Source organism: Ambystoma mexicanum, chromosome 11 (genome assembly GCF_040938575.1).
Source record: "Ambystoma mexicanum isolate Mex_15411 chromosome 11, UKY_AmexF1_1, whole genome shotgun sequence".
Classification (NCBI taxonomy): Eukaryota; Metazoa; Chordata; class Amphibia; order Caudata; family Ambystomatidae; genus Ambystoma; species Ambystoma mexicanum.
The window spans coordinates 1,376,030,430-1,376,054,696 of record NC_090934.1 but is presented as its reverse complement, the minus strand read 5'-3'; the positions used below and the strand labels follow the sequence as shown (position 1 = coordinate 1,376,054,696).

General features: G+C 46.3%; 1 protein-coding gene across 2 annotated transcripts in view; it reads left to right on the top strand.

Annotated features, from left to right (window-relative positions):
* Positions 1 to 24,267, top strand: part of USP8 (ubiquitin specific peptidase 8) — a 1,053,131-nt gene that overhangs the window by 896,180 nt on the left and 132,684 nt on the right. For both annotated transcript variants that reach the window (XM_069624966.1, XM_069624967.1), the window contains one exon: positions 23,953 to 24,095. In XM_069624966.1, coding sequence (XP_069481067.1) covers positions 23,953 to 24,095 — 143 coding nt within the window. The remainder of the gene's footprint in view (positions 1 to 23,952; positions 24,096 to 24,267) is intronic.

Genomic DNA, 24,267 nt, shown 5'->3' with positions numbered 1-24,267 from the left:
GATGAGCCACGTTCATTAGAAGAAGTAACGTCGGCAAAGAAGGAGTGGTGTTTCGGGTCTGCCCTACACAGAGACACAATGGAAAATGCAAATATAATGTAAGTAACTTTTGATGAGTTTATACCGCAATTTCATTACTATACAGTGGCTTTAAAGACGGGTTCAGTTGTACTTGTTCGTTCTATGTGGCATAGTGTTTTCTACCGCGCACTATCTGGAGGAGAAACATCTGCTTTTACTGAAGCACCTCAAAACCTTCCTCTTTGCTTCTGCTTTCTCTCTCCCTCTCCCCTGCTACAACTGGTCCACTGTCTGCGACCTCGGTCCTGGGCCCTTCCACTCTCCACCTGCACTGCCTCCCTGTCAACCCCTGCACTGGGGGACTGTCTCAGTATCCTACAGCCCCCCCTTCCCAGCACTTGTTCTGCACTTACCTTGCACTTGCCACCAGCTGGCCCTATTTATTTATTATTTTATGCTACTTACCTTGTACTCCACTCCCCCCCCCTCCATGCCTCGCCACGCCTTTAAACACTTGTGTACACCCAGTAGCGCTGTCCTCGCTATGAAATGAATAATTTTAATAAGGATCTGATGGTGAGACTAATTTCATTTTTTATGTTTTTAGGTACATCATTCACTACTGTCTGTGTCACGAGTACCAGACACCGGCGGACGGCTTCTACAGCCGCCAGTTGCTTCTCCGCGTGAACAACGTTACCACCCTGACCATTTTATGGGACGATCGCCAAGTACAAGTATGCCCTTACGCGGTACTAACGGTTAGATGCAACATACCTACCGTTGTGGTGGCCTAGTGCCTCGTTGTTGGAACAGCCATGCGATTATCAGTGCGACAGAAGAGCTTATTTTTATCGTAAACCAACACCCTGTGTACTGCACACGAACATTGCTTCCCTCAAGACGAACTAATTTGGATCGAGAGCAAAGAAAAATGCAAATCGCTGAATATTCTCTAAACATTTGATGTCCAATAAACGTACTTTGCCAAATGTACAATCTTGCCGTTTGCTTTTAAACCACGGTTTCACATTCCGAATTGTGGTGCTGTATTGTGAGATGCTCTAAGACCCTGTGTACAGCAAAGGACCATCGCGTTCCTCAATACGAACTTTTTGGAACATGAGCAAATAAAAATGCAAATCGCTGAATATTCTCTAAACATTTGATGTCAAATAAATGTACTTTACCACATTTACAATCTTGCGGTTTGATTTCAAAGTACAGTTTCATATTCCGAATTGTGGTGCGCTGTATTGTGAGCTGATCTGTGTTGATTTCCGGGGTCTGTGTGGAGTCGCGTAGAAGACGCCTGGGCGCGTTTGCCTACGCAGCTCAGTCACGTCACGGATAGAGGCGGGGAATATGAATGTTTTGATAAAGTCTGTTTCAGGGGCGGGGGATTTGATTTAGTGCCGCAAAGGCAGGTGAGCCAGGTCGATGCGGCGGAATGATAGGATTATCACAAAATGGAGGCTGATTTCGAGTGCGATAATGGGCGAAAAGTCGGGTAAGGTCCATAGGAAAGTTTCCTACGATCTACCGATTTATGCTTACAAACACATGGCCGACCCGTAGGGACAATAAAAAAAAAGTCCCGGAACTATCCTTTAAGGAATTGGCTCACTTGCGGTGCCTGTGCATTCTTCCATTTTTGCAGAATGCACTTTTTTGCCACTACGCCTGCAATATTGAAGAGCCTTCTCGTTGCTTCTGACTGTTTACCAATATCCCCAAACAGATATTTTTGTGGTGTGAGGTCTACCGGTATCTGCGTTACTTCCTCCAAAATGTTTTCTACCTCGCCCCAGAATACATGCACATGAGGACAACTCCAATACATGTGTATCGAATCAGCTTGATCTGCCCCACATTTCTGACACCTTCCGGGACTGTCATTTGTAAACATTGCAACTTTTTTGGGGGTATAGTGCAGTTTATTCAACATCTTAAATTGGATCAGCCTGAGGCCCGCATTCATGGATACCTTCTTGGTCAATTCACAGTACCTTACCCAGGTTCTATCATTTATATTTTCACCCAGATCTGCTTCCCAGGAGGCCTTTATTACATTTACCATTGGAGTGTTAGCCTGCACAGTCGCATATAGCCCCGAGACACTTGTTCCCGACCCGGTGGATAGGGTCATCAGGCACGGGTGTGGTGGGGGTTCATCTGGGAACATTGGCCACCTAGCCTTAAAAGCCATTCTCAGTCTATGATATTGCAACACCATTAATTGGTCACTTCCCATCCCTGTTTTAAATTCCTCCAACGTTATAAATTTACCATTGGGGAATATGTCTCTGATTTTAAATTCCTCCTCCGGGTCCCATTTGTGTTGTATACTTGGATCATATGTGGGTGCTATACCGGGGAAGTTCCAGAACGGGGCCTCAGCATAGTAAGGTGTCTCCACCCCAAGCCTGCGGTAAGGTTTGAACCCAGAGTGGGGTGTTTTGACATGTAGTCGGGGTCACTACTGGAAGGGCGATATTTTAGTTGTTATTATCAACTGCCGGATTGGACCTCCGGAGGCTCACAGTTCATAGCCACCCTATACTGCAATGCCATATTTAAAGGCAAGATTATATCTGATTGTGGACCTTTTTCAAGAATGTCAGTAAGGTCATCCTGTTCATATGGTAATGGAGGTCTACTCTAACCCATGTATTCCACCACCTTTGACATGAGCTGCCTTTAGGATGCATCCGCATTCTCCCCAGCCTCTGGCTTTCCAAATTCAAGTTCGGGCGAGGTATCTACACCACTTGCAGTTTGCAAATTGTCATAAAGGTCCTTCATTCTGGACTCTTCTGAGATGAAACTCTCTGGTACATTGGGTGTACCATATTGTAGGCCAAATGGGTCTTCATCATCAGACCGCTCCTCTTCTTCAAAAATCAAAGTAAGAGATTTAAAGAATTCTTTTTTAGGTAGTGGAGCATATATTTTGTCTGCAATTACTGTTTTTGGTAAATTTGGCTTTGACGCCACAGAAGTCGTCTATGCTTTTTTTCATCGGCGCAGTAGGAGGGACGCACGGCCTCGATGGCACAGCTGGCAAAGGTGGCGCAGTTGGCGCCGAAGGTTTGGTGGGCGTCGAAAGCACCGCCGACGTTGAAGTTGTCGACGATCTCGACTTTTCCTTATGTCTCAAAAGACCCTTAATGAAACATCGGATCGAGGCCTACAAAGGGCCATGATGTGGATCTGGTCTTTTTCCCGGGCTTGAGGGCGCGTGAGATTTAGGACAAGACCTTTCCTCTCCGGCTTCTTTTGAAGGCTTGGTAAGAGCATGGCTTTTTTGTTTTTTAAAAATCTTAAGCATTTCAGCCCTGAATGCCTCCCACTCAGCTGAAGTGGATTTCTTAGTTGGGCAAGCAACTCTTCCGGGGGAAGATTCCGACGAAGTCGACCAACGGTGCCTTCTCGTCGATTTCTTCGAGGATGAAGAAGAGTGGTTTGAGCCACTCCTCGACCTGGACCGCTTGGCCTTCTTCCTCTTGAGTAGAGTCGCCTCTCGACTCGTCAGTCAAAGGTTTCACAGATCGGGTAGGAGATTATTTTAGGGATTTTGCCTACCTTCAGCTTCCCTTTCCGTTCCCTCAAGGCTTTTCCAGGCATGGACTGGCATTTCAAACAGTCAGAGGTGTTGTGGTCCGCTCGGAGGAAACAGATACGATGCAGATTAGTGAGGGACATTTTTTACCTGCAATCCCGACACTTCTTGAAACAGGACCTCAGAGTCGTCGGTGTTGAGGATGAAGACATGGTATCGATAGTATTGAAAAAATACGTCACAAGATGTGAGACACGCCGGATTTCGCTCGAAGCTGTCGCAGAAAAGTTTAACTGAGGGCAGTGGGCGCTGTGCGTGCTATATATTCTATTCTATTTTAGTGTATTTTTATATAGTGCCAACTAACCTGCAGGCATCAGATAGCTGACATAAACTGTACAAATATAAAACAAGCAAAGAGGAAGGAGAAGTACAACAGGGTACAGTTTAGCTATGATCAAAATAGTATTCAGAGTAGGAGTGACTTACTTGCCACCTCCATCGAATAAGAGCGTTTTAAGAGCCTTCCTAAATTTGGCCAGCGATGGCAGTTGTCTAATGGGAACGGGGAGGCCATTCCAAATTCTAGGCCCCAGGTATAAAAGCTCAGGTCCCTGTATGTTCTCAATTTGAAACAAGGTTGAGATAGAATATCCTTATCATTAGAATGTAAAGTACATCTAAAAGGCTGCTTCATGATCCAAGACTGAAGATATGATGGGGCAATATCTACAAGGCCCTCATAGACCAAGCAGGATGCCTTGAAGTGGACCCTTTCGCGAACGGGAAGCCAGTGCAACTTCCTCTGTGCATGAGACACATATTCTCTGCGTCCCAAACCACATAATGATTTTATAATGTCTGCAGTTTTTTTATATTGGCCGCAGTGGTACCAACCAATAGGCTGTTGCAATAGTCTATTTTAGAGTTGATAGTGGCTGTCCTTCTGAAAGTTAGGGTCGAATTTGCCAAAGTAGATGTGTGGTATAAGTACAACTGGCACTATTATTCGCCACTTGTTTTGCAAAGTTTACATTGCTGTCAAAAAGAACACCCAATGTTTTGACCGAACTAGAGGCCTGAATGATGGCTCCCCCCACTAATGTATTGTATTGGGGTCCAAGAGCCTTAAGTTTGGCTTGCTGCCAACTAACAGGATCTCTGTTTTACTGTCATTGAGCGCAAAAAAATGATTTTGCATCCAGGCCCTTATGCCATCGTACACCTTAATGACCAATAGTGACTCTGCTTCATAAGAACCTGTGAGTTCCAGGACGATCTGGGTGTCATCAGCATAATTTGCAAATAATTTGCAAATTTGACACCCAGACTGTCCAGCACATCAAAACAAAGCTTTGCATACAGATTATAAAGCAAAGGGGACACACTGGAACCCTGAGGGACTCCACAGTTAAGAATCGATTCCTCTGACCGAGAATACCCGTGGAAAACCCTTGCTCTTCTGGGCCCAGAAATGATCGAAACCAGTTAGCCGCTGAGTTAGAGCAGCCTCCCACCTCCGTTAGTCTGTCTGCAATCCTGTTGTGATTAACAAGATTGAAGGCGGCAGACAGGTCTAGTAGCATGAACATAGCCACTTTCCCTTGGTCAGCTATTCCTAATAATAGGAATTTAACATCAAGCAACTCTGTATCCGTGCCATGATATTTCTGAATCCTGATTGTTTGGCAGACAGTTAACCTCTTTCCTCAACAAAGGCATCATATTGAACGCAAGCTACTTTGTCAATAATCTTGAGGAGAAAGGATACATCAGTAATAGGGTGATAGTTGTCGGTCAGACCCTTTCTTTTTTAGCGGGGGGGGGGGTAGGTTCACGCTTCCCTAAAACACTCTGGGACTAATCCCTGTTAAAAAGACTGATTTATAAAGGATGTGACAGGAAGGCCAATGCTTGAAAATATTTTTTTTTTAAAGAGGGATGCAGGAAAAATATCGCCCCTGCAAGAAGTGGGTTTGAGATTTTCCACAATAGTAGATATTTTGTTCACTGAAACTTGCCTAAGGAGAAGGTGTCCTTGTTACTGGCCATCTCCTTGTCTAATATCCTAGCTTCTGAAAGAGCCTCTGGACATTTAGATGTTTTATCTGGCTATTCCCTTGATGGTTTTTAACCTTTTGCAGGAAGCTATTATGAATTTTCTGACACCAGGCATCGTTAGTAACTAACTGGGATTCTTGAGGTTTTCTCTTAAGTTCAGAGAGAATATGAAATAATTCTCTGGTGCTAGATTTAGCTTCCAGGGTACGTTCCGCTAGCTTTGCTCACTTAGCTTCAAGGATGGTTGCTTTAAAATGCTTAACTGATCCTTTATAAAGAGGGATGGTGTCAACCGTTGGAGATTTCATCCAGCCTCTTTCGGCTGCCCTTTACAGCTGTCCGCTGCAAGTATCTCAGAAGAGAACCACTGGTATACAGTACCCTGTGTGTCCTTTTTACCTTGAGCAGTTTTGAGTGGAGCCAGCTGATCGAAAGCACCATTTAAGATATTACGCAGTTCTGCAGTGTAGGAGTCTAATTAACTGATGTCCGCAATCGCTAAAAGTCGATGCCATGTAATTACTGAAAATGCTGTACGCAAGGTAGGTGGTGCCTGTGCAGAAACTTATTTATGCTTTTGGCCTGATAACAAAATAAAAAAAGAAATGGTACTATGATCAGACCAACAGCAAGATTCAACATTTATGTCTGAAATAATGTGCAATCTGGTCAAGATCCAGTCAAGAGTGTTACCTACCTGATGGGTAGGGACTGTAACAAATTGTTTAAAGCCCAAACTTTCAAAAAGATTTAGCAGAGCACAAGCCTCCTGGTCAACCAGATTATTGGCACAGAGGTTAAAGCCGCCAGCAGTAAGAAATGGGGTCTTGGGTTTAATATTGGGGCCTAAAAAGGCTAGAAGTTGTTCTCTGAAATCAGGCAGGGCGGAAGGGGGGCAGTAGAGGACAAGGAGACTAAGAGTAGTAGAAGGGCTGAAGTGAAATTGAACTAAAATGCCTTCACAGGTATGAAGAGAAGGAATGCTAGAAACTTAAAAATTGAGACTATCTTTGAAGATAATAGCAACCCCTGCGCCCCTCTGTCCCTCGCGATCTACATGTAACACTTTATAACCTACTGGAATGGCCAGCTGTAGAGCATGTAAGTTAGCATTGCAGATCCACTCTGTGAGGAGCATAATATCCACATCATTCACCATTATGTAGTCTGCTACTTCTATGGCATGATTAGCCAATGAGCGAGTATTTAATAGTACTGTTTAAGTGCCACACTAGAACTAGGATCAATTTTTGCTCTGCTAGTAGCATTGAGGTCACCCACACCTTCTGCTAACTTCCCTTCTCTAGTTATGTCCAGGGGGGCCAATCTGGGAGGAAGAAGTTCCCCCAGAATATCAGGCTCAAGGGATTGAGCCTGCAAGGGGAAAAACTCCTTATGAATACGATCAAGCTTATCTGCCTGCAGTATAGATAGACGATTCTGCTGAATCCTTTTAATGAGGTTTCGTGACATGGTACCTGATGGATCTAGTATGCAGAATTGAAAACAGGAGAATGCTGCCTGCAGGAACAAAAGAATCTGATAAACCAGGAACAGCTGGAGCAGGAAGACGGCCCTCCTGCGTGACAGATTTAAATACTCAGGGAGTCTGAGAAATGTAGTTTTGCTGCTTCCTGACCGCACATCGAGAAACAAAAGTTTGTTTTTACCCGCGCGTGCACTCAGCAGTAAAAGCACAATAATGTGAAAGAAGGTAAGCAGAGTAGAGTTAAGAGGCAGATACAATAGTTAAGTAAACGGAGACCACTAGGGGCGCAGGCTACATGGAAGCCTGAGAACTCAGCTCCCAAGGAACTGACGGTAGAGCGTGAATTCCAGAAGTTTGCCCAGCCCGCAAACCACAGACATCTGACATCTTTATAGAAGAAGGGGTCCTGCATCGCTGGCCAGTGTCCTGACTAAAATGGTACTGTTCTACCCGGTAAACGCTGCCGGCGAAGTTGCCTCCCCGGCCTGCGCACGGAGGCCCTCTGGGGAGGAGTGTGGTGTGGTCGCTGAGTCGCCAGCGACGGCGCACACAATTCCGCATTAGGCTCCAGGGCGGTGAAGGCCCATTGCGGCGTGAACGGGGAGCCCCAGACAGAGCTCCGTCCCTGAAGAGAGTCCAGCAGCATCATTCATCGTGGAGGTGCTCGGGGGAGAGCTGCGACGGCTTGCCCCTGGCCTTTGCTGGTCCCCCAAGAGTTGAGCGGCGCGCTCTGCAGGAGGGTTGAACACTGCCCACCCCTGAGCCTGTGTGTCTACACTTGTGCTCCCCTGCGCCTGACAAAGGGAAAAGGCAGCTCTTCGCCGCAGCAGAGTCCAGGCTGACCCCCCCCCCCACCTCCCAGAGTGGAGAGCGGTGCGAGTGCAGCCGGGTGTCGAGGGTCAGCTTGCCTGCAGCTCTAACACAGCCTGGGTACGTCATCAGAGGATACCTCCGGGGCGCTTACTCAGTAGTGCGGCGGACAACCTTGTCTAACAATCCTGCTCACCTGAAGCAGACGTGCACACTATTAAGCCCAGCCGCAAGGTAAGGAGTGTGGATGGGCCAGGTAAGCTCTTGATCCAGTAGGCGCTGCAGGGGTCCATGAGGAGCTGTCCATCCGCCTTCCCTTCCTATTGAACCATACCCCAAGGCCTGGAGGGGCAACCCAGGGCACAGAGAATCAATTGAGAGGAGGCTCGCCCCAGTGCCCTAAACTCAGAGGACAGCGATGGCAGACTGTGGCTGGGTCCACAACCGGGAGTGGGCAATAAAGAGACGGTTTTTAACCAGTAACGCTGCAAAGAAACTGCGAACTGGGGAATCGGCCTCAGCTGCAGAATCTGTCAAGCGGAGGATCCACTTTCTCCCTCCGCAGGGGAGACCAGCTTCATCTTGCGCCTTTCCCTCAGAGACTTAATGCATTTTTGCCCACCAAGGAAGTGTACTGTTAGTCCTGTGAAGCTTGATAAGTGGAGGCCCAGCCTGGGCTGCGAGTGCGCGGAAACGCAAGAAGCAGCAGACAGTCCGCAGGTGGAGGAGTGCTGTGTATTGGGACCGGAGGGCAATAGCGCAGCACGGGATGAGAGACTATGGCATAGCCCCCTCCAGTGGCGCATGGTGAAAAAGAAAGCAGGGATCGAGAAGCTGCACACGGGACGCAGTGGTACAGAAGATAAAGTTTGCGTGAAAGCTAGGAACAGCGAGATCAGCTGCAAGGCCAAGATCACACTGAGCGCTCCGAAACCCTGCCTGCAATTTTAGAGGCTCATTCCCGCGGGGGCAGCATCCTACAGCGATCCGCCCCCTTTTGCAAGGAGCATTTGCAAAGTCCCTACAGCGACACACAACGCACACTCTATATGCAGCAGGACACAGGCCCCATCCATAGTTCAAAAGCTACAGAAATTCCGCAGGGAGTCCACAAACATGGCCTCTCCCAGGCCCCAAGATGATACTGCAATCCCAGGGGGCGACCAGGAACTATCAACTAAAGCGGACATTCGCCTACTGCTGGCAGAAATCTGTGCGTTTAGGACAAGCATGACCACAACGGTCAGCGGACAAGATTCATAAGATAGAGGAGAAGGTTGAGGCTCTTGAGAATTACCAGCAGTCGGCAGATATAAGTGAAATGAGGACGGAGGGCCGTTTCCAAGAGCTTGAACAGAAGAACCGGGATCTGGAAGCAAAAGTTGATGATTTGGAGAATCGGGAAAGAAGGGTGAATATAAGGATACAAGGTCTCAAGGAATCCCCAAATGAGACCCGTGCTTCCCTAGAAAGAAGGATCAAAGCCTTCATAGCTTCCATACTTCCCTCTCCAATCTCCCCTCAACTCGAATTTGAGCGAGTCCATCGAGCAGGCGGCCCCTCCGGCAGACTGAGATCAGTCCTGGCGAGATGCCACCATTACAAGCATAAAGTAGATATCCTCCAGAAGGCGCGAGCGTTGGAAACAATTGACTTTGAGGACTCAAAAGTAAGGTACTACCAGGATCTCTCTGCCCCCACCCTAGCACAGAGAAGAGCGTGTCGTCCTCTCACCCTATGGCTACGAGAAAGGAGCATGAGATATAGGTGGAATCACCCATTCACCTTGATATTCTCGTACGGAAATGAAGAATACAGGGTCACCTCAAGGGAGGAGGCGGAGGGAGTCCTTCGTAGCCTACAAGCGGGGTCAAGCACAACTGAAGGGGAAGAAGCCCCCTCATCATCGGAGCATGCAAGAACTCCCTCGGGCCCCTGGTGACAAGAAAAGGAAGACCAGAGGAGGCAAGAAGTTTCAAAGGTTGAATACCACCTGATGGGATCGAGATGGGCAGATTACGCAATCTAGAATCAACTCAAACTGAAGCCGGGCTGGGCATCATTGACAGTCGATAAAGAGTGACCGCTTAAGACTTGAGTTTCAAAATGAGGGGGAGCCGGAGGTTCCTAGGGACGACACCCGTTGTGTGGCCTCCTGCCTCACCTCATGCACATAGGCTATAACCTTCTGCTCCCATAACTGCATTATGTATATATGTTTATAAATGTAATTGTAATTTTAAACTGTAATTTAAACTGTAAATGTATTACTCAGTCTGCCTTATCTTGTAACTAAACTACGCGCCCGGATGCCCTCGGGCCTGGTGCGCTCTATAAATAAAATAAATACAAGTACAAATGCAAATGTTAACACTTGGGGTGTCTCCGCAGTTGAAGAGAACACAGCTGAATGGTTTCTCGTTCTTCTTACTTTCTTTCCATCTTACATTTTCTTGGAGGGGCTGGGGGAGGGGCTTTACTGTAGCTGGCAGTCCATGAGAGAATCTTTAAGGAAAGTGAAAATGCTGAGAGCACAACCACCAATGAAACAGGCTGGAAAGCTGGTGACAAGCCTGTTTAAGAGAGATGATGGGGGTTGACGCAATTAGAGTAGGTTCCTTCAATATAAAAGAATTAAACTCACCGCAAAAAAGGGCCATGTTTAGATGCACTTTCAGATTAGCTAACATCAACATACTATTTGTCCAAGAAACAAAATATAAGCAGCTGGGAGAATTATTTGAAGAGGGGGGGATGCATAGGGGGATCAATATGGACATCGGGCCTCAGAAGAAAGGAGTGGTGGGCATACTATACCAGGCCTCCCTGGGGCTCCAAATAACACATTTGCGCAGAGACCCAAAGGGTGCATTTCTCATTATACAAGGGTCCATTGGTTCCACAGCAGTCATGCTGTGATCAGTGTATGCCCCCAATGCTCAGCAGCTATCTTTCTGCAAATATTTTCTGATGACCCTAGAGGGAAAGGGGGGGTGCCCTGTTATCTGTGGCAGAGATTTTAATCAAATCACAATCCCAAACTTAGATTGGCGGTTATATTGCGTGGGAGCTTTGCTGCCCACCCCTCAGACAATGGAGCTTTTCAGCAGCTCCTTGCAGCACATCACCTTGTAGATGCATGGAGGACCACCCACCCACAGATCAAAGCCTATACATTTTATTCACCACCCCACTGAACCTTCACTCACATCGACTATATATTTTTAGAAGGGTACCTAGAACACTTGATCACAGAAGCGACAATTGAAGTGGTGGGTTGGTCGGACCACAACATGGTCATTGTTGACTTAGACCCGGGGCGGAACATATTGGTGGATAAAAGATGGATATGCAATGATACACTATTTAAAGATAGGCTCTTCCGAGAAACCCTAGCCAAAGAGATACGCAGCTTTTTTGAGAGAAACAACACAGGTGAGACCTCCACCCACACTGTTTGGGAGGATGCGAAAGCAACAATAAGAGGCTTAATTATGGCGCAGGGCTCCTCAGTCAAAAAAATTGAAACTGCTAAGAGAGACCCAAGTCAAATGATTAATTACAGAAAAAGAAATGGCCCTTGCTAGGGAGGAAGGTGACCTCGCTGAGACGACTGCCAAGATTAGAGCCCTCAGGAAAGAACTAAGAGATTTGGGAGAGCAAGGCGTTGTCTAGCCTGCGATTTGTTAAGCAAAAATATTTTGAGAAAGGGGATAAGGCACACACTCTTAGCAGCCAGGCTCAGAAGGGAGAGAGCAGATAGGGCAGTCCTGAATGTCAAGACTTCCTCTGGTTCGATACTGACAAACCCGATAGATCACGGTCAGATTTGCCCAATTTTATGAGCCGCTTTACACATCCGACACAGCCCCCACCACTGAGAGCAGTGAGGAATATCTGTCCAAAGAAGTGTTCCCTGCACTGACCGACAAGGACCGAGATGAGCTGTATGGCCCAACTACCACAGAAGAGTTGATCATGCCATCTCCGCCCTGAAGCCGGGTTCGGCACCGGGATCAGAGGGATTTACTCCAGCCTATTATAAGAGATTTAAAGGCGCTATGATGCCGTTTCTCGCCTTGCTCTTTAACAGTGTCTTAGAGTCCGGTTCAGCTCCCCTTCCTTAACACAGGCAAGGATTAAAGTGATACCCAAGGAGGGGAAAGTCGGGATGGACTGTAGCTCTTATAGGCCTATCTGACTGTTAAATGTTGATGCAAAGGTCCACGCTAGCATCCTGGCCAAAAGGTTAGGCGCTGTTCTCCCCCGGCTGATACACAACGATCAGGCTAGTTATGTCGCCGGTAGGCAAGGTTCAGACAATGTCCGCAAAACTCTGGACCTCATGGCTTCCATCCCAACCACGGAAGAAGCACCCACATTGATATCGATCGACGCCGAAAAGGCCTTCGACCGAGTGGAGTGGAGGTTCATGTCGGAGGTCCTGCGCAGAGCAGGTATGGGCCCAAACTGGGCCAGGGGAGCCCAGGCTTTATATCAGACTACTCAAGCTAAGGTAGTGGTAAATGGAATCGCTTCAAAGCAGTTTACGTTAACCAGGGGTACTAGACAGGGGTGTCCCCTTTCCCCGCTTGTAAATGTTCTAGTCATGGAGCCGCTGGCTCAAAACATTAGGGGAAACCCAAAGATTAGAAGGCTCCTCAGATATGGTGTAGAATACAAACTGGCGCTGTTTGTGGATGATGTGCTAGGCTATGTCTCCATCCCTAACACTCGATTCCAGCACTCTTGCAGGACATAGAAGAATATGGAGCCCAATCGGGGTTTCGCATAAACAGGAATAAAACAATGATCCTCCCTCTCAGGGATCCTGACCCGTCATTTGCACTGCACCCACACACATGGGGCCTCTGAGTTGCGCAAACAAGCATTAGATACTTAGGTATACTGATTACAAGGAATCTTCAAGAGTTATATCAGTCTAACTATAAAACACTGTGGTCAGTGATCCACCAAGACCTGGAAAGATGGTGCAAACTTAACCTCTCTTGGGCAGGTAAATTCACAGCGATTAAAATGAACATCTTCCCCTTCCAATCTCTTCCCATTGTACTCCCCAGTGCCTTCCTGAGCACGGCTCAAAAAACCCTGCTGGCATTTCTTTGGGATTAATAAAAGACTGTGCATTACATATAACACTCTTATTCTAGCAAAGGAAAAGGGAGATCTTGCCTACCCAGACAGCCGCGCATACTATGCAGCCTCCCAGCTTCGTGTTCTTGGAGACCACATTTGTGAATCCAAAAGCAAACAACGGGTCACTTTGGAAAATGCTCTCTTTGCCCCAGTCACCCTTGGGGAATGGTTATGGGCTCTTCGGGAAGCCATCCTGCGCAGGGCAAGGGAGCACCCCGTCCTACGGGCACTTTGGGCACTATGGGATAGAAGAAACCCGGGTATGGTGGGAGTCACAACATGGCCGTCACCACTTAGCTGCATCTGGGCCCCGCCAATTACAGATGCTATCCTGGAGCCCCTCCGGTTTCAGCCCCAATGTGAACAGGGACTGGTCAGGACAGGGCAAATGCGGAGGGAACGTTCGTTCTTGTCCAAGGGAGAGCTCAAAGAGGCGCAACAAGGCCTATTAATCCTCTGCCATACCTGCAGCTGAAGGAAGTCCTCACAGACTGTAAGTGGAAAGACCTGCAAAAGCGCCCCCTAACGCCATTCAAAAACATACTGAATGCGCACTCTGGTACCAAAGGGCTCATAGCCTCCATATATAGGGCGCTCATTGACAGGGGTCACCTCTCTCGTCCAAGCACTAAAGCCAAGTGGAACCAAGAATTGGGCTGGGAAGAGAACCAAACAGGCTGGGATGCTATATATATAAGGCAGTCTGAAGTCCTCGATCTGGATGCAATATAAGATGCACAATTGCAGAATTCTGGCTCAATGGTATTTAACCCCGCAACGCTTAGCAAAAATGTATGAGGGCATCTCCCCCTACTGCTGGAGAGGGTGCGCACAGGTGTGCACATATTGGCATCAATGGTGGAGCTGTCCATAGATTCAGCTGTTATGGAAAGAGATTCTGGGGTGGATCTACGAGATCGAAGGAATTCACAGAGACTTAACTCCCCTCGTGGTCCTCTTTGGAATTGAAAAGATTGAGGACCGATATCTGCTTCTCCCACAAATGCCAAGAAACCTGCTATTAACTGCGTGTGTCTGTGTTGTGATCAAGTGGAAAGCGTCATCCCTCCCTACGAAATCAGACTGGCTGGGCAAAGCTAAAGAAATATGACATGGAAAGCCTAACAGCCCTCATGATGGAGACCCATATGCACACATAGACCAGCAATGGCTTCAATTCTTGGAGTATCTCAGTGAGGGTCAAGCAGCCCAGACCTAACGCGGCCCCACTGTCGGGAGAAAGGTGAAGCAAAAGCTTTAGTTCACGCGCCTAAAGCACTCCTGAAACCCAGCACAGACATGTCTACTGTGAATTAGCTGCCTTGATGGAACCTCATCTTTCCCGTAACCTAACCAACAAGCTTGGACTCCGCTACAAAGCTAGCCGCATGCCCCTGGTGGACAATATGTGCTCTTAAGTCTCACTGGATAACAGTTTGCTATAGCGGTCAAGCCCGTGAGGGGATTGAGGGTGGGGTGTGGAGGGAGACGTGGGCTAATCTCTATCCTGTCCTTCTCTTCTTTCGTACTCTGTTATAAAATTGGTGATCAGATTGTTATATTTGTTGCTTGTTTTTGAAGCCGTTTGGCCGATGCTTTTTGTGATCACAATAAAGATATATTTTTTAAAAAAATAAGTGAAAAATTTAAAAGGGATATTAAACTACTCAGCAATGTAAAACACAGAGATAAAAATGTGGCAGCAGGGTAAAATACCATCTAGCAATGCCTTTGATGACATCATCTCGACTGAGTCCTTCGAGGGACATCGACTGGATGCGCTGAAGCTGGTCAACAAGTGTCAAAGATGAGGAATATGTGGGAGGACACAATCCATTCGAAGTTGTATTTTTTTACAGTGCCTGGTGAAGCAGTGAAGTTTATCGAGGCGAAGATGAGACGGTGGCGTACCTGTACAGAATCAACTGCCAGGCTGACGGATCTCCCTAATGCACTCATAATGGCTCAACCAATGTTATGTGACCATGGTACCCTCATCTGATTTTGACATCACTACGCTATATTGTGTTTAGTGACGTTCTGAAGAGCAGGCGTAGCGGCAGCAGTTAGCCCCATGGCATTTGCATGGTATTTGTTAGTGTTGAGATGGTTATTGTTGGGGGGGTGTGGGCAAGTAGGAGTGGGAGGTAAGGTACACTGCAGGTTGGGGGGTGGCGGTGAGGGTGGGGGTCGAGGGCATTCGGGGGTTGGGGAGCAAGCACTTTTGGTTGGAACAGGGGCTGGTTTTCCTGGCAGAGTTTGGGAGAAAATATGAAATTGTCTTGGCAGACGAGCACTTGAGAGGACATTTTGTGATGTTGCAGGACGAGAGAAGGGGTGAAATAAGGTGTATGCGTAGGGACGAAATAACGTAATGCAGATTAATAAATTGATGAGTTGGAATTTAGGGGACTGGGAAACTTCACCAAGTCGAGCAAAGTGATGGCCTATGGGAATAGACACAAGATCAATGTCCTTTTTCTTCAGGAAACACACGCTTTGGTGCACACATGCCGGGGAGTGGATTCCTCATGGGGTGGTAATAGGTAATGAACCTTTAATTTGTCTCAATCACAAGGGCTTATTACCCTTCTCCACAAGTTTTACTAAAATAATTGTACCCATAGACCCTGAAGAGCGGTATGTCATTGTTTATGGTATTGTCGAGGGAACTTAGCTCCTGCTGGTGAACACATACGGTCCGAATATCGACGTCCCGGAGTACTTCGGAGCAATAGCCGGGATACTGACCAAATACTTTGGGGTTCCCATCCTCTGGGGGTGGGGACATGAATCTGATATTAGACCAGGATATGGATCATGCTGGCTCTACCCCACACCGCGATCTAGAGCGGCGCATGCCTTATCCAACCACATGGGAGCTCTGTCCTTAGCAGATGTATGGCGCCTTCTTCACCAACACTCCCGGGAATATACCTTAGATTCTTCTGTACATGACATGGCTTCACATATAGATATGTTCTTATTGTCTAAGGGACTTGTGGGTAAAATCTCAGATGCTGATATTCTCCCACATACACTCTTCGATCATTCCTCTGTGGTGCTGAGCCTTCTTCGAGACACGCCCTCTGCACGGGGTAGGTCATGTCGTTTTAAATCTGACGCACTGGGGTACATTGCCTTTAGGGCAGACATTAAATCGGACATCAAGACATTTTTCTCCTATAATGCTGCTGAGGCTATGTGAAGGGGCACTAGGTGGCAGGCATTTAAGGTTTACGTTAGGGGTTTGGCGATCTTTAGAGAAGCTGGAGTTCTTCGGATGATTAGGAGAGACCTGCAACTTTGTGAGGCTCGGCTTAAGGCTCTGGAGACAGAGTATACATGGTCACCAGATCCCAAAATACTAGCATTGACACGTGTGAACTGGAGCAGTTCAGGGCTCATGCCCTTCGTGAGATTAGATATTTTACACAGCCTTTGGCAGCTAGGAAGTACAGGAAGGGGGATGAGAATATTGCCCAGAGTGGTAAAGACCGAGCGTGAGCAAACCTAGATTGATTGCGTACTAGATGCGCAGGGGTCACCCACGTGGTCTGACCGAGACATGTTTGAGGTTTTCCGCAACTTTTATGGCTCATTATATAATGCTTGTAGGCCCCATGGTTCTTGAGTCATTCACTCTTTCCTAGAAGGTATTCTCACGCTCGAGCAATTGTTGGCAGTGATCAGAGATATCCCCAAAGACAAGGCCCCTGGACCGGTTGGGCTAACGGCAGAATTCTATGAAGAACTTGGCGCTCTACTAGCTCCTCCTCTCTTAGGAAGAATCACTTACCAATTCTGTTCTTCCTGAGTCTCTACGGGAAGCTAGTACTTAAGCCTAACAAGCCTAGCAAGGAATGTTGGACCTTTCGGCCCCTTTCACTGATGAATGTGGACAGGGGTGTTGCTAGGTCTGAAAACGATATCGGGCTATGCTAATGTCGGGACTCGAGGCTAGCTAGCCTTTTGGTTGTAGCCCCCCAGCTTCTACCGGGGCTGCAACCAAAAGACCAGGGGTTACAACCCCCTAATCCCTGACCCCCCTAGCAACGCCTCTGAATGTGGACACCAAAATGTATGCTAAGACACTGGCAAATCGTTTGCTTCCATTACTGCTGTATATGATCCATAAGGGTCAGGCCAGATTCATCCCTGGTCGATCTACTTCTCTAAACATCCTGACGATTGTTCAATATTATGACCAGAATGAATCCGAACCTGTAGCAGTGACGATTGATACTCAAAAGGCGTTTTATATGGTTTTGTGGGAATATCTGCTGGTTGTGTTGGAAAAAATGGGTTTGGGCACGAAGATGCTACGTTACATTAGCCTTCTGTACACCCTCCCACTGGCCGGGGTGCTTGTTAACTCCTACGTGTCTGACCTATTTATCCTGGAAAGGGGCACCCGACGGGCATGTCCCCTGTCCCCCATTCTGTTTGTTTTAGCAATGGAACCCATGGCAGATATTGTTCAGGACCGCCACAGACAGGGGGGTATTCGGCTTAGAGGCTTGCCGGAAATAATCTCATTATAAGCGGATGATGTTCTGCTTTATATCAGGGATCCACATAAAAACCGTGATCCTGTAATAGGTGACATTGCACACATGGGTGACTACTCAGGCTTCACGATCAATTATACGAAATTAGAGGTTTTTCCCTTAATGGAGTGTATGAGAGAACCAAACGGTGTATCCCCTCTACACTGGGCTCCGTACAGTATCAAATGCCTAGGGGTTGTAGTGTTTAGGGGAAAACCCTCTCTCGTAAAAGATAATGAATTGTGTACAAGCACAATATGTGGAAAATAAGCTAGCTAGATGGAAACTGCTCCCTACCACTTTGGTGTGTGGATTGGCGCTGATCAAGATGATCCTATTACCCAAACTTCTGTTTACTTTAACTAATGTTCCTTTGTGCCCTGTATATTTTTTTAAAACTAAACTACATGGTTCACTTGCGCAGTTTCTGTGGCATGCTGGTGCTGTTTGTAAAAAAAGGACAGATATGGCACTTCCATACGTTAGAGGGGGTATCAAAGCACTGCATTTGGAGTTATATTGGCTAATGGCTCAAGCCCAGTTCGCTTCTCATTGGTATGGGGGTGGTCCCCACCCACCCCACGTCAAACTGGAGGAATTGGCTGCAAGGGTGACGGACCTCAGAACATTTTTTTCTGGACTATAGATATAAAGATGACAGTCCGTATGACCCCGTGCTGGACACTGTGACAGTCTGGCGGGCTATCTTTGCCAGAGCGAGTATGTGCTGCCCATATTATACATGTCTCCCTTTATGTAAATTCCCAGGATTTGTACCCACTTGGGCTGGGATCCTGGCTAATCGGTGGGCTGACCTGGGCTATCAAGTATTGGCTGATATGTTCCCAGACGGAAAATGTATTACTCTGCAGGTGTGGGGTCATATCCATGGTAACACAGCGGCTGGGCTGCTGCAGTATTACAGGGTCCATGCTGCTGTTGCTGCATGGTTGTCAGACTACCCCACTGAGCCTCCTGAGAGCCAGGAACTGGTATACATAGCAAATTCTGGGGCCTGTAGGAGAATCCTCTCTACATTGTATTTGATGCTTTTGGATAAAGAACATGCGTTACCTCCCAGGGTGAGACTTCAATGGGCTGAAATTCTGGGGGTAGAAATCTCGGATGTTCAGTGGTGAAACATTTATTTACATAGAAATGGTGTATCGTTGAATGGCAGATTCAAAATCATCCTGTCTAAACTGATAAACAGATTGTATTACACAACCTAGAGGCTCAGTAAAATCTATCGTAATGAGACTTTTGTATGCCAAAGATGTAGTTCACAAAACGCTAACCATATGCATATGTTTTGGGGTTGTGCTGGCTAGTTTCTGGGACTCTGTGTTGAATATTTTGTCAGTGGTTGTGGAGTTTTGACTAGACCATTCCCCCATTGGCGTGCTGTTTGGGCTTTGGACTGACTTCTCGGTTAAGCGCCTTAGTGGTTTAGATATGGGATGCATCATAGCCAAAAGATGTGTTCTGCAGAAGTGGAAAGACAAGTACCCACCTTCAACCAAGATGTGGCTGTCTGAATTTACGTGGGCCCAACACTGTGAGGAGTCAGTGTCGCTCCCCTACACATCTAGCTCCAAAGACATATGGCCCGAGTGTTAGGCAGAAACCTGTGCAGTTCCCTTAGGGACCACTGCAAAAGGCTTAAGACTACAGGTGTTGGCAGTAAACCCAATTGGTAGCAGTCTGTACCACCCAGATCTACCTGGTAGCTGTGGCTGAGCAGCCAGACTTCTCTCAAGAAGAGTTAGACAGTATATAGAATATACAAGATAGGTTCCAAAATACAGTAGCACAAGCAAACACTGACCAGAGCTTTGGTATCCAAGTATATAATTATTTATTTAAAGACACACTTATAGAAACACTCCAGCACTATTATTGTAAGCAAGTTCAAAACACAGTCACTATTAATATGTATACATCCCTTATTCCTTATTAGACAAGTCTTAGTTAACACCACTTATTTCCAGACAGAGGTGAGCGCTTAACTGAAGATGGCACTCCGATAAGTTATCAAAAAAGGGAGGGAAAAGGCAGAAATTAGAAAAGCACACAACACTAATACTTTAGAAGCACCCAGCAAGGCAGGAATGTCAAAGTCTACTTGTGAGCAAAAAGTTCAGAGGCCAGGCTCCCTCTAAGAGAGAGCAGAGCACCAATGCGGCCAAGATCACACAGTTTAAGAGGCTTGAAAAAGTCTTGCAGAGAGTTCAAAAAGGAATTAGTTCAGTTCAGAAAAGTTCAGTTAGACAGCCTAGGGTCAGCCCAGGTAGTAAGTTGAGGATTTAATAGACACCCCGTACAGACCGTTGCAAGGGAGGCTAGGCGGACACAGTACCTTTAAAATGGAGAGGATCCTCCAGCGGGGGCAGTTGTTCCTGGCAGCGGGTGCAAGTCGCGGCGTCGTCCAGAGGAAGAGAAGATCTCGACGTGGAGGAAAGCTGAAGGTTGTTGCACTGCCAGGGAAGAAACCAGCTGCGGAGTTCTCCGGTTAAAAGGTACTACCCTTTTATTCGCTGTAGTGGTAAATCGTGGTATCCCGGTTGCCGGGGTGCTTGGCACAGGCAAGGCGGCCACGAGATGATCCGGGAAGGCGAAAAGGCGGGCAAACTGGTTATCCCCACCAGTCAAAGGAAGAAGACTCTTCAGAATGAAGATCTTCTCTGTCGTCGGGAAAAGTGGTGAGACGTTTCAGCAGGGCTCCACCGGTGGGGTCGTCGTTGCAGGTCGGCTCAGCTTCTCCCTCTTCGGATTCTTTAGGTCCTGTGGCGACATCTGAAGTTCCAGTCCCCAAAGCCCTGCTTTTATGCAGAAAACCCCCATTCATTAGTCCTAGCTGTCACTCAAGCACGCTAAGTGGTGAGCTGGGCGGCTCACCACTGGGCCAATCACACAAGAGTGCGACTTGAGTTGCCGAGGCAACTCAGTCCAGGGTGCCTAAACCCCCCTCCCACACATCCTGTAGACCCAGACAGAGTGGCACCGCTTTTGGAGGCTTCTGTGGAGAAGCCCGCCAAAAAGTGGAACAAAGGGCTCGACTTGGGTTGGAGTTACAGAGGCGAACACAAACGCCATTTTAAAACCGAGTTCTTGCAAAAAGACCCAACCGGGGAATAAATATTAAATAAATAACCCAGCGGTATTTTTAACATTGCACCAAAAAGTGGTGCGTTTAAAATGAATGGGAAAATCCCATAGGAAATATTCCGGTGGAATATTTCGCGTGGTAACCACTACCACCAGCCAGAAACTCGACGAGGGGGGACTGCACAGTGCCCCCTCGAAAAACAGACCCAGGGGCAATCTAATTACCCCTACCAGTACTTCCACAGTATGATGGTTTGTACTGGTTCTGTTCCCAATTTAAGACTAGTAAAGTCAATGGTGACTTTACATGCCCTGGGAGACAGTAGTCAGTCCCAGGGTATGGAGTTTAGGTTTGGGGGTCACTATGACACCCCTGTGTTACTGCACTGAGGGTGCTGTGTAACACACTTACCAAAAACCACATGAAACCCTATGGAGTAAAAGACCCCATAGCCCATAAAACACATTACAAAGTCAAAGGATATCTCAAACATGTCTAAGAGTGGGAGAAAGAGTCTCACTCTTAGAAGGAGAAAAAATTAAACCCCAAAAATCCAGCAAAGCTGCTGGGGGACTCACTAGGTTTGGGAAATTAGCCTTAACAGAGAATTCTCCCTAACACCGAGTTCTGCTTCTATTTGTTCAAACAATCCCAGGACTAATACTGTATCTGCACACGTTTGATCTTCCGTTTGTGAACATACCCTATACTCACCATATACATTACCTGTCCTGTTGTCAGCGACTCTGTATCAATTACCAATGATAACTGCATTTGCTTGTCCCCCGGAACCTACGCTGCCCGTGACTGCAACTCACGCCTGTATTGTCTTAATGTATGTATTATAGTGCTTCTATCTGCCAAGCTTAAATAAAGTTTAAAAAAAATATAAGAATTTCACCAACGCCAAGAGAAGTGAAACCTGTCTAAAAAGGTGAAATAGGATATCTGACCACAGGGAAGAATAGGCACAAGAGTTTTTTAATTTAATGATGGAATTAGAGACCTCATCCATATCAAGCGTCATGTTCCATTTTGTGAGGCCAGACCTGTGTTTCTTGTTCTGATCATCTTGATCACTTGGAGAGTCGATCGAGAAGACTGAAGTGAGATGTTTAAACAAGTCTTCTTCTGAGACACAACATGACTGACTAGCTGACTGATTATCATCTCTTGCATTCAACTTCCACCACAGAGGCCATGAATTGTAATTCAAGATGTCCTTCAGTGATTCCTGGTTAGTTCTAATATATTTAGAAAGTCTGTAATTTCTCTTAGTGTAGCAATTAATGTAACCTTTCACAGATGACTCTGTTCAGTTGGTTTAAGCAATCTAATTGCTTTCCTCAGTGCCTGTTTCTTTTAACTTATTTCCTGATCGAAGACATACACCTTCTCCTCCAGCAGATTCTTACTCTTCCACAATTAGTAAGATCTTTTAAGGTCTCCAACGTTTTGTTAAACTCAGTTGGCCTACACACAAGATTTGTGGTCTTATAATCAAGATTTTCCCACCATTCAAACACCCGCTTATTGGTTTTCATGTGGTTTTTAGCAAACTGACCGAGTCTATTACATGCTGTTTTTGTAACCAAATCATGACATTTTGACTTACTGGAGTCGGAGGCAGTGAACACTTGAATGAGCGTGACAATCAATTTGGAACAATCACTCTTGATTTTGTCAACCACTTCAAAGTATTTGACCTGAGAGAGAGTAATATTAGCAGCAAAGACATAATCAATTGTTGAGGTTGATCCCCGACCAAACCAATTGGGGAGTATCTTCCTGTCTGGCCTCCAGGAGTTTATCTGCAGAAACCACCATCTGGCCATAAAGTGTGACCACATTCTGCCCATCATAGTCTGGTTTTTTAGAATCCTTTTGCCATTTCAGCATGTTGTAAATAATCAGTCATACACAGAGTTTACTTAGATTTCAATATTTGGGCAAACGGTATTGAAGTCCCCTGATATGTACATGGGTTTATGAGCTGTGTTGCTGTTCCCAGTCCGTTCAATAAGATTGTCCTCAATTTCAGACAGCGCAGTGTCTTATTCTACTTTAGGTGATTAAAGTATACATTAATCCGTAACATTTAGTTTACCAAATGCTTGCATGTTTCCATGACTGATTAAAATGACAGATTTTTATAGAAAGTAGGAGAAAATCTGCTTATATTTTAAAGAGGCTGACCCCCCCCCCCCCCAAGGACAACTTTTGGGCCACCATGGGCGTCAACCCCAGGGTAGGGGGGCCAGGAAACAATATTTTTACTTAAGGTGGGCCTCAGAATTAAAAGGTTTGAATACCACTGGCATAGCCTTTTGATGGTCTGCTGCACCCTCCCTGATAAATACATCAAGATGCTTAAATCTGAGAAATGCCAAGTTAGCTCTATTTTCACATGCTTTGGCTTCTCTGTGCAGTTGAGCTTTGCATCCTCTGGTGTCCTCCACCGTGTATTTTGTCCCAGTCTGCTTCTTGCCTTCAGACTTCTCAGATGCCAGTATGATGATCTCCCCTCCTCAGTTGGGTTCCACCTCACTATTTGCTCTACGTACCTGCTGACCTTCTGAGGCCTATTTTACAGCAAACCTAGTGCCTCTTTGTACGGCCTCTGTATAGCTTGGTGGCCTCCATGGCGCAAGGGCCATCCTGTTCAATCACCTGTTAACGAAAGTGCAGCACAACAGCTCCTCCTTCACTCCAGTATCTCAAGTTGCATGCTGGGGAGATCTCTGCTCCTGTATCTCTCTGTTGCTTTTCTTTGCTCGCAGAGATTGGTTGTTGCTTCTTTCAGTCTCCTTGACCCTAAGCACACCCCCACTTCCTCCTAATTTGTTCCACTCTCCATAGTTGCAACCCATTGTCGTCTGGCTATGGCCTGTGAACTTCTCAACCTTTGCATCAAGTGGTGCGCATTTCCCCATCACCTTTCCAAATCATCGTGCCACGAAGAGGGAAAAGAAAACTCTGGCATACCTACACTCAATAAATTCCATTAACTGCAATTGCAGTAAATTAAGTTATACTAGGATCATACCTCATAATTAGAATACACAGTTTATATATTGCAATGTATCACCAGTTCCATTAATAATTAAAGCTACGATATATTAATGTATTTGGTAATGTAATCCTGTCTTGTTAATATTAATCTATTTAATGTTAATTATTTACTTTTTTGTAGGATTGCCTTAAATCTTTCTCTAAAGAGGAAAAACTTACAGACATCAACAGATTTGACTGTAGCCATTGCAAAACAAGAAGGGATTCTTTAAAAAAAATAGAAATTTGGAAACTTCCACCAATTCTTTTGGTGCATTTTAAAAGGTAAGCAAACATTTATCCAAGTAGCAAAATAGTGTACACAGTACCGTAATGCAAATAGCTTTTGCTGACTTTCTATAATAACTTTATTTAAACTTCTGTAGCAGAAAACTTGATGGCTCTGATGTTAAGCAGTTTCACTAAATATCTTTGTATTGGAGCTGTTACAAAATGT